Source organism: Nansenia antarctica (genome assembly GCF_963989245.1).
Source record: "Nansenia antarctica genome assembly, chromosome: 10".
Taxonomy (NCBI): Eukaryota; Metazoa; Chordata; class Actinopteri; order Argentiniformes; family Microstomatidae; genus Nansenia; species Nansenia antarctica.
Window position 1 is genome coordinate 19,805,739 of NC_137680.1, and position 11,800 is coordinate 19,817,538.

The following is an 11,800-nucleotide window of genomic DNA, read 5'->3' on the forward strand; positions in this document are numbered from 1 at the left end:
GATTGAGGGTGAAGAAAGCCTGGGGAGTATATCTGTAACAACATAAAGCAGCAGGTTTCAACCAGAATCAATAGTTCGTATGAACACACCAAAAGTGAAATCATAACATGATAACAGATAAAAGCTTCTGGCTCGTTAAAATTCTATTTGTCTTGGTGTCTGTTTATCATTTTATCTATATGTCTATCCTTCCACCACTATCAAAGCATGCCATTTCAAAGATTTCTGTGTACAAAAATCCTTTGGCGAGACAGACTGTCCTTAAAATTCAATTAACTCTGTTTATAAATGAAAGTGTGAATTATATCATCTGAAAGCAGATTTGCATGCTCTCGTTTATTCAGTTCTGGGTGGGGGGTGGGGGGGAAATAAACATCTGAAATGAGATGCTTACTTATATGAATATTTCAATCCACTGTTAAGCAATACAGCTGCTGGTGTCAGACTCTCTCAGTGCCATATAGTTTGGCATAAAATTATATGTGGAACTAAAAAGAAGACGTTGATATTGGTGTTCTCTTTGTATACAGTCCTTAATGCACATTTGTAACCATATACTGTACTGTTCATCTCTAAAGAACTTGTAGTATTCTCAGTATAGGCCTATTGTAGTATATTACCTATGGTCAGTTCAGCAAGCATGACAAAGTTATACAACCAGTTCTGCAATACTGTAAGTACATCAGTTAGATTGGTTGACTGCCCACTCCAATCTATTCATTTCAGTGCAATGTTAGACTTTTCATACAGTAATATAGGGCATTAAAATAGGATTAAACTAAGGTAAAAAGCCTTCATATTGTATTGGCTCCTGAGAATATCTACTTGACTATGCCCTGGTTGAGGATGTCCTTGAGGACTCTCTTCAGGATGGTACAAATAACAATTCCTGATGATTATAGATCCTTCCTTCTAAACATTGATTTGATATATGAGTTACCTAATGGGGTCTTGGAATTAATCCTGTAAGAGGTTGCCTTATTTAAACACCCAGCTGAACCCATGAAGTCCAATGCACATACTGTACAGGGAGGCAGCACTTCCCTGGCTATCCATTAGCTTTAGCCCTTTGGCAATGGGAGTATTTAACCTCCATTAGATCCCATGTTGATATGTTTTCCCAGCAAAGAGCCAAAACAATTAACACCCCTTCTCACATTTCTTCCTGAGCTTAACCACATCAAAATTTGGGCCCACCCGCTATTCACCCCTGAGAATGCCCTCTGGGAGCAGCAGGTCTCTGATCAGCCTTTGATAAGTCAGGTGTGTGGTTTCTTAGGTAGTTTGCCTTGATGTTTCTTCTCAGGCTACATTAAATGATCGATCGCCATGGTCACCAATGTTGAGTTTTGCATTCAGATACAGGCCTATAAGCTACATTTCTATGTGTGAATGTTTATTTGATCAATTTCTGGTTGTTGTTGTTTTCTAGAAATTAGAAAAGTGTCAAAGTGTCATGTTCAGGAAACATGTAAAGTCCATGTAGAACTGATACAAAACTCAACCTCTTACTAGTTGAATGAATATCACAATTAAAATCCTGAAAATGCAACTTCAGGCCGATAATGTAGATGAACATATTAAGAGGTTAACCACATAATTCACATTCACCATTGCTACATTGATGAGTCAGGTTAAAGTGTGCATGACAAGATTACTCAAGAGTAGTCAACTCTTGCACCATTGTTTTAAATAATATAATAACAGCAGTGCTTTGAAAAACGCAACACACCCTAAAGTCCTACATTACCCACAATTCATTTCTGCTAGCTCTTCATAGCCTCAGATAGGAAAACCATGATATGCATTGTGGGAACTGTAGGCAACTTAGTTAAATGTAATGGAACCCACAAAGTTGCATACAAAAAGAACTATTTCATTCAAGACAAAACATAATAATAATAAAAATAACGTTATTCTATATACAAAGATAAACAAATAGTCTAAGAGACTGAAATGAGTGAATACACATTGGGTAAAACACAGTGACGACAGGAGGGGAAAGTTAAATCAGATTTTGAAATATTTCTGTAATTTGATATTTACAGTTATAATTTTCTAAATTTAGGTTGAGTGCTGGTTCATATAAACACAGAAAGGGTACAGCACATTCAGGTAAGGCCAAAGGCAATCCCATGAAACGGGTTTGCAGTATAGTGTATTTTCCCCTCATCAGGAAACAGGAACTAGAGCCTCAAGTTTTCCAGTAGCCCCAAGATGACATTGATTTCAAGTGTTATGACAATTAGAAAAACCACCTCATGTGTTTAGCTGTCAAGTGCATAACACTTTGCCCTTTTGACATCTATAACAGGCCTCTTTTATTACACAGGAAATTCCTTTCCATACCGAGGCGTGGTGCTGGGATTCCTATCAAATTTCACATACTTAATGACACATTTACTGTCAAGGGGTTTTGTTGTGGTACAGGAGACATTTGAGGACTTCATTGGTCATTTGAGAGAGAACAGTTCATCTTGGTGGTTCGTTGATATGGACTTCATCTCCATCTCCTCTGCTGGATGAGTTAGATTTCAACATATCATTTGTTAATCTGCATAAAGTGAGAAAGGACATTCCACAGATGTTTAACCTTACCTCAACTTTGGCACTCCTACAGGCAATAACAGACACTACAGTGATACTTTCAACATAACCCAATCATTGTCATCTCTAATAAAACTCCTCATAAGCAAGGGAAATACATGTGCGCCCTCTTCAAATACTGAGTGTGTGTAGGCCTATGAACATGTGTAGGCTACATCAAATCACAGGCTGTCTTTTGAAAATAAAGCTAGTAAATAGGCTTACCACGTCTAAGAAGCACACAGAACCTGTTATCTATATGTAACTTTATTTTTGAATGACACACACAGATGTGCTCTTTCAGAAGCACTTATTGCATAGGTGGGTTTCTGTAACACACTGACTGAACCTAAATCGTGGTCTACCAAATAGGCCTATAGGCTTTATAACGTCAGTTTACAAACAAATCCATCATAATAAACTTAATGGGAACTGATGTGTGGATATGTTGCTCACCTGAGAACACTGATTTACGCAAAAACGTTCTCAGAGGAAAGTGCATGTGATATTTCGCAGCTTCTTTAATGAAGATTTAATCGCCATTTATACTGACATTTAATGCTGATAATAGTGGGTGAATTCACGTGTTGCGTTTTACTCTAATCTCATTGACTTTAATCTCATTGAAATGACTGACTGAGAGTGACCACGCGCGTGCACGTTCGGACAACGGGGGCTTGGAGACTGGAGACTGGTGGAGACTCGTCGTGACGTTAGAATTATAAGGTTCTATCTCAATTTTTGTCAAAATTGAGTTTTTACATAATCTGATCCATTGGGTGTTTATTAATGCCTGTGTGGTGTTATTTTTTAAATGTTGACATTTTTGAGTTAATAATTCATAAAATACAAAGGTTCCATCTCACAAAACATAATGGAATGTAAAAACTTTGGGGCTCAATATCTCTGAACTGCCCTAAACGGAGATAGAACCTTATAATTCTAAACTCACGTCGTGGAGTTGGGGACCGGGGATTCCACCGAGCAACTAAGAATGTGAGATGTGTCCTGGTTCCTTTTAATAGCATTAGGAGTTCAAACCGTACAGGCTGTAATCTAGGGAGAGAGGAGACTCCCACTCCGTGCTTTGATCTCCTTCTTTTGGGATGTTTAAAGTTGACAGTCTCGTTGAATGCCACTCACTCACTGCTTTCACTTGTGTTACATTACTTTCCTATGGAGCTCGCGGCTCCACCTGTATGTGTTAGATGAATGTGGCCTGCATTGCTGTTCTTTAGCTGTACACTGGTGTTTGATAAGTCATGCATGGTCTCCAAGAATAAAGTTGCTCTTAGTGATATATGAGTATTCAATCATGGGAAAAAGCTAACGATGATGAATAATTATAACGTTTTAATTATAGCAGAGACAATCACTCTGAAGGAGGGCTGCTCTATGAATCTCATCTGGATTTGCATGATAAAAAAGAGGGCAAAAGAGTACCCCCTTCCCTATGCTATGGGATGCGTGTGTGTGTGTGTGTGTGTGTGTGTGTGTGTGTGTGTGTGTGTGTGTGTGTGTGTGTGTGTGTGTGTGTGTGTGTGTGTGTGTGTGTGTGTAAAATAGAGATAGAGAGAGGGGAGGGGGGGGGGGGGGGGGGGGGGTCGACCAGTGCGTGCAAGCGTGCGCATAAGGCTGGGGATATCGATACGTGCCATCATGCGTGTATCGTGAAAGTCCATCTGTTCGAGGAAATTCATCCTAGTGAATGTGTTAGGATTGTATTAGTGAAAGAAGACATGATGGTCTTATGGACAAACATTCCGCCTGAATGTTCACCGACTTTTCTCGCAGTTTCAGTTTAAAGGGCTAAGTGGTAATGAGATTTTAACAAGCCTAATAAATCAGTTAACGGCAATCACGGTTTATTGCCCTTACCACGTGCCATTGTTTGTCAGGAAATGCACTTACCATGGTAACATACATACAGTGGCCTAATCATTAGAAATTAGACAGAGTAAAGGGGAATATGAGGATGAATGTCTTGAATAATTTCTTTCTCCTCTTGTTCACTTTGAGCCTTATGAAAAGTGTATTATTTTATGCTATATTATACTTATTTTGTATTACATTCTTAGTATTTATATGATTATTGTTGTTATTATCATTATCATTATGTGTGTTATTGTTATTATTAATATTGCCACTGTTAATAATAATAGTATTAATATTATAAATATTATTAATATAACATGCATATTACTAGGCTATTATAAACCTAACTTGCTTAATTGTTTTTAATGCTTTTCATAAAACATTTAGGCTATATTTTAGCTTTTTTATATATCTTCTTTTCAACGTCTATGTCATCCCCATTTGGAGATATTTTCGGTCCCTTATCTCTTCCATCTCTAGCCCTGCACATTTCCAGCAGGTTATCACAATTGCCATTCCTCCTTCTTTCTGATGTGTTCCGCTGATTACCATCAGTGCCCTCAGATATTTTGAACAGATCCTCCCGTTGCAATATCCACTCTCAACCATCTGGAGCAGATCAGAATCACTGACTTCGGCTCAGTCGTTAAGTATTAAATCTACAAAATCCTTTCAACCACCACGACTTGGAGTTGGGTGATTTCAAATCGTAAGAACAGCGACCCCATATAGGTGAGTCCACCTGGTGTTTGGAAAGTGGTCAGGGGGCACACAAGTCCTTTTTCTGTTGGAATAAAAACACAAGTGTGAACAACCAATGTCCGCATAAAAGCAAAAACAATAGGCCTATAACTTTGACATCATTCATATGTTTCAATTACAACATGTTCATACAATATAATCTTATTAGAAAGTTTTGAAAGTGCTGGTGCTTTTCAAACAATTCACTATTTAGATTAGCATTCTATATGTAGAATTTAATCACATAACCTACATAAGCTATAGTTTAACAAAACTGTTAAAACTGATTGACAATTCTGCTTTCTTCTGAGGTGTATTATTGACGACCAGTTAATTCGATAAGATTTTTTAGTAGGCCTACTAAAATGGCGTGTAAGTGTAGATTGACATTTTTGTTTGCAATGATTGACGAGGTTAGAATTGACCTTATTGTATTGTCTAGACATGTGTAAAATGTATATGGAATCTAAACTTGAGACTGCAAGTTGCAGGTGATAAGTGTCTGTTTGTCTTCTGGCTTTTTGGTCTCCAACTGAATCAAACACGAGGCATGTAAGTGAACTGCCACTGTCATTACAAAGGACAACGTATATATTTGATTTAAGTTTTTCTGATAGCAAACACTAATCCAAAGACGCGCACACACACACGCGCGCGCGGGGAGAGAGGGAGTGAAGGAAAGAGAGGGGGAGGTGAGAGTTAAAAGAGAATAAAGGTAAAGCAATTTAGAGCACCATAGGCTATTCCACATAATGCACTAAAGGGGGGGATTTCAATTACTGACCAAAAATATGTGTTTAGATAATATGTGTCAATACATTTTAAGCAGTTTCTGATATTTCTTAAAACTCTATCTATAAGTCAACAGTAGCTATGTCATATTATTATATGTATTTGACTTTTACATGGCAATTATAAAAGCCTATAATAACAAAATGTGGCCGAATGACCCTCATTTAAGCAGCATATACGACTTTAGGTTTTGTTCTAAAGTAACTCAAACATCGTGGTTCCATACCTCTCTGGATTGGAGATCTTTAGTTTGCCAAGTGCATATTCGAAGATAGCGCAGAAGAATAAAACAGAAGAAAAAAAAAACGGCTATAAAGTATGTTTAGCCTACTCTTGTACAATTGTAAACACATTAGACACCTATCATTAAAAAAAAAAAAAAAATACCAACCGCATAGCCTCCTGTCTGACCTACAACATTTCCTAGAGTTTTCTCCTTGTTCATTACAATTTAAATCTATTCAAAGTAAGTTCCATGTTCTTTCAGGTATATTTCCCCCAATGTTGGACAGCTGTAAAATCGTGTAGACAGGTTGTCATACAACAATCAAAGCTTCAGTGAATGGACTCTAATGCTAAACATTTAACATACAATACTCCAAACACTGAGAGAGTGGCCCCAGCCAGCCAATGCTCTAGCCACATGCTCCAGCGAGGAGGAGCTTGCAGCTCAAGTGGGGATGCCAATCAAAGCATCAACTTCAAATTGTATCTGAGAGATCAGCCCAAGACCTAGGGGCAGACACATCAGTTGGAGCTCAATTGTTGATCTGATCACATCCAACGGACTTGCAGCAGAAGAGAGAAGCTGAGATTTTAAGAAGAGCAGAGCCATCCTTACCCAGTGCTTTCTGTGCTTGAGCACTTTCACACAGAATTCTTTATTCTTCGGTCTCCTTTACGCTCTGTGTGGGTATACGACTCCGGCGGAGGAGATGTCTTTTCCCCAGTTGGGCTACCCTCAATACTTAAGTGCCTCCCAGGCGATGTACGGGGGTGATCGGCCGGGGGTCTTGACTCCCTCCACCCGGGGAGGAGGAAGCACCGACATAGGTGGGAACCCGTCCGCCGCAGCCGCAGCAGTCACGTCGGTATTGGGCATGTATGCCAACCCCTATGCCCACAACTACAGCGCGTTCCTGCCTTATACCAGCGCCGACTTGGCTCTTTTCTCTCAAATGGTAAGAGTCGTTTTTCATTTTTGACGATATTGTGTTATAGGTCGATTTTTGCTGGTTATATGGCGTGTGTACGTTAGACAAATTTTTTTCATGAATTAAGCTCACGAAACCAATGCAGTTTGCGTTCGCTCTCAAGATAACGCTCCCCGAAAGTTTTGCAATAATGTTCAGTAGCTACAAGGACAATGTATCGTCACACTGTTAGAGTAGCCTAAGATTCTGTCTAAGAAGTTATTTAAAATGTGTAAAATGTGTGTGTTTATGTGGATTTGGAAGAAATGGTTTGCTTCAGCTGTATTTAGCATAATACTTGTGTGGTTTAACTGAAGTATTGTGGTATCACATGATAAAATAGACTTTGGTCGGAAGTTTCGATTGTGGTCTTATTTATTTCCTATAAGCGTGTTACAATAGTGCACATGACCTAATGAATGTACCCTGCTTCATACGATTGTATTAATATCGTGGAGCTGACCACCTAGTGTCGAAATATGACAACAATTAGATTAATAATTTTCCTGGATCGAAACGACAAAAGAGGCCTGTATACGATTTTTTTCTGACAGGTATAGTACCAATAACGAAGTCTTCGAATACAATGGTTTATTTCTATATAAACAAACGTAGACATTTTTTACTCATAGCATAGGCCTGCGATGAGATTGAAAAATAGTTTCGGTTTTCTTGTAAAACATGTTTAATGTTATTTGATGACGTTGAATAAAGTAATTTGGATATAAGACAGCTGTACGTCATATGCCTAATATATGCACAAATAATAGTTTTATGTTAACCAACTCATTGAAGTTTGAAAATAGGTTATACGTCCTGCAAATAAACCTACATACTGCAGAATATTAGCCTATTGTTTGTGTAGGCTAACTGTGTTTTAAGGACTGCCTACACATTGAGATATATTTAAGTTAACACTTTTACCTCTGGAAATAATAATCTAGTTATTCATTAATGCCACACAACATTAACTGTCACTCAAAATAGCCTTTACTCAATAATTCATACAGGCCTATTGGTTCATTCAACACAATATATAGAAACACTGCCTGAACAACAACAATATCGGCACTATACGGTCGCATGCAGTAGAACTATTGTTACCTAGGCCTAGTTTAAACTTTACTTCGGTCTACCATAACATGAAAATAGATTATAGATGTGATCATTAGGCCTATTCGTTTGCTGCAGTAACCCGTGCCCTATCATAACTTAATGGTCAGAGGTACACACACACACACACACACACACACACACACACACACACACACACACACACACACAAACAAAATAAGTTGCCATCTCAGGCCTTTGGTTCTGAATCTTTTCGTCGTGATAGGTGCGAGCATTTACAATTATCCAAACCTAAAATAAAGTATTAGTGTCGGCTTTCATGCAGCGGTATTGACTGATTAAAACATTTTTGAATTTTAGAATGTTATATATTTACGCACATAAACAGGTCGTTCAGTTACCGCATATTATTAACCCATTCCCTTCGCTTTTAATCTCTTTAGGGTTCCCAGTATGACCTGAAAGACAGTCCCGGTGTTCATCCTGCCAGCTTCGCTGCTCACACGTCTCAAGCCTTTTACCCATATGGCCAATTCCAGTACGGAGACCCTGCCAGGCCTAAGAATGCCACCAGGGAGAGTACCAGCACGCTGAAGGCCTGGCTCAATGAGCACAGGAAAAACCCCTATCCCACCAAAGGAGAGAAGATCATGTTGGCCATCATCACAAAAATGACCCTCACCCAGGTCTCCACATGGTTCGCCAATGCCAGGAGGAGACTCAAGAAGGAGAACAAGGTGACATGGGGGGCGAGGAGTAAAGAGGACGAAGATGGCAACATTTTTGGCAGTGATAACGAAGGAGACGCGGAGAAGAACGAAGACGAGGAGGAAATTGATCTGGAGAGCATAGACATCGACAAGATCGACGACAATGACGGAGATCAAAGTAACGAGGAGGACGACGAGAAATCCGAGGGCAGAGATCGCGGGGAGCTGGACAGCATGGAGAAAAGACGGGCGTTTGCTCTACAAGCACACGAGGCGTTCGAGAAATCAAAGAACACTATTTCTGTGGGGAAGGAACCGTCCGATGGCAACAACACCAGAGTACTGTCCCCCGACAGACAAGGAAGTTTTCAACTCCCCGTGAACAATAAGCCTAAGATATGGTCCTTAGCAGAAACTGCGACCAGTCCCGATATCTCACAGAAGCCCACGTCCCCCTCCGGCCCGGCCAGTCACACCTCCCCCCAGATGCAGCACCCGGCGTTCCTCCCCAGCCATGGACTGTACACGTGCCAGATCGGAAAGTTCCACAACTGGACAAATGGCGCTTTCTTAGGCCAGAATTCCCTGCTGAATGTGAGGTCGTTTCTGGGAGTAAATCAACATCACCACCATAATCACCACCTCCAGGCTCAGCAGCAGCCGACGTCTGTGGTGGTGTCGCCGGGAGCAGCGCTGAGCAACGAGAAAGCCTCTCAAGAACTTAGTCCGAAACACATCATAGGTAAGCAAAAGTCATTGCAATTGTATTTGGTCATAACAAAACAGGTTTACAATATTATGTTCTCTCACATGCACTCATACTAACATCAGCAACAACAATAACAACAACAACAACACGCACGCGCGCGCGCACACACACACACACACACACACACACACACACACACACACACACACACACACACACACACACACACACACCACCACCACCACCAACAACAACAACAACAACAATAACAATTCTACGGGTAAATATATTTGTATAAATACATTTTATGTTTCTGTTTTAGACCGTGAAAACATTCTAAGAACTGATTCCCCTCCAACGCAGCCCCTGAAGTCTTCGTTTCGACCAATTCATGACAGGTGAGACACGTTCAAAAGCTTATAACCTGATTAACTTAATTGTGCACGTTCCTTTATTGTTATTATACAATCTAAGCGTATACATTCTAGTCACAATACTCTGACACAAAATATTGTTGTCACAGAATGGTTTTCTAAATAATATATAATATATGACAACACTATTTGGCCTTCTGGTAAATAGGCTAACGATACACAACGGTAGTTGTGGTGCTACTTCCCTAATTGTAAAACTATTGACGCTGTATTATTAAAAACTTTCGAGATGTGAGACATACATCGGTATATACAAATACCTCGCTGATATTATAGCGACTCCTAGAGGGTTGGGACTTGTTTTCTTTGCGGACAGACATGAGAGATGGGTCTGATTCTTTTTTTTTTTAAATAGTTATGCTTCTCTGGGTGACATGGGGTCTCGAATCCTGCCCGCCCCCCTTAATTCCTTCCCTCTGGAGGGTGACTACTTATCAAGTCACCAAGTAAAACGGGACCTGTCTGGGCTATGTGCTTTTCCTAAAGACCCTTGGGAAAGAATGAGCCCATGGGAGCATTCTAGCATAAAGTTTCCCCCCTCTCGAGTGTTAGGGCCTATACAAGCCTCTCTTTCTTTCTTTTACCATGCTGCTAAAAAGCAGTAATATTACGTTTTGTTTGCGTGTGTGTTTATGTATTTATTTAGAATCATTAGGTTAATATTATATTTATAGCCCATATAAAATGTAATTTAAGCACATGGACGAATTACATGAAAGCCATAGGAGTAGATGTTTGTCTTAAGTTATTGAAATATAGTATGTCTATGTCTAAATACTTATAATATTATAACGGCTAATGATGTCAACAAATAATAATAAAATAAAGGTTCTTGTATGTATCCTTATCCAGATCTTCTCTGCTTTTCAGCTCCAGGAATCAGCAAGAAGCCACGCAACGGGTTCTAACTGCACTGTCCTCAGCTTGATCTGTCCTCAGCTTGATCAAGACATTTTGCCCCGAAAAAGACTTTGCGCACTCATAAAAGGACAATGAAAAATAACTTAAATCATCGTAGCATTCAGTCGGTACAGAGCGAATGGCGTAATTTGGTAAAATCCTGTGGATGGATTTCCTCTATTGTTGTATATTATCGCGCCTATATTACTCCCTCCACTTTACCCTGGGATATTTGGTAGGCATTTTATTTTGTCTTTCTTGTGTTGGTGTGTTCTTTTCTGTAAATACAGTGATTTAAATTTGTAAATAGCGCGTTGACGGAATTTGTCCAGATCGTATATTTTGTCTAATAAACTAAATGAAATTATAGAGAAAATCAAATGTATACATTTCGTTTTTGTGTTTTCTCTAGATCAAATGACAGTTTAAACACTAGCAAGCAGTATGCCTTATGAGGGAAGAGACCATAACATGATCCTCAGTGCACACCATGAAACCTTTAATGAGGGATACAAAATAATAACAATAACAATAGTAATTATTATTATTATTATTATTATTATTATTATTGTAGTAGTTGTTGTTGTTATTATTATATTGTGTACACAGTCACGCTAAATGGCTAAGAATGTAATTGATATAGGCCTAACAGTAAGATGTTTAAATCCAATATAATCATAACCAGCTCAAAAGAAAATAGGCTATTGGACCTAGATAATGTCTTTTAGAAACTGTGGAACGAGTGGAAGGAAACGAATAATACCGAGTGTCCTCTAGTCTAATTGT

The 11,800-nt window shown here is 39.2% G+C and overlaps 1 protein-coding gene across 2 annotated transcripts; it reads left to right on the forward strand.

Moving 5' to 3' along the window:
• Positions 1-6,929: 6,929 nt before the first annotated feature.
• On the forward strand, positions 6,930-11,042 carry irx1a (iroquois homeobox 1a; the record flags this gene model as incomplete). Of its 2 annotated transcripts, none has more annotated exons than XM_080540348.1 (4): positions 6,930-7,175; positions 8,705-9,713; positions 10,003-10,078; positions 10,967-11,042. In XM_080540348.1, the coding sequence occupies 4 exons, from the start codon at positions 6,930-6,932 to the stop codon at positions 11,040-11,042; spliced, it is 1,407 nt and encodes a 468-aa protein (XP_080396474.1). The 2 variants fall into 2 exon arrangements, with proteins under 2 accessions (XP_080396474.1, XP_080396475.1); XM_080540349.1 differs by having other exon boundaries at positions 10,985-11,042.
• Positions 11,043-11,800: the final 758 nt, after the last annotated feature.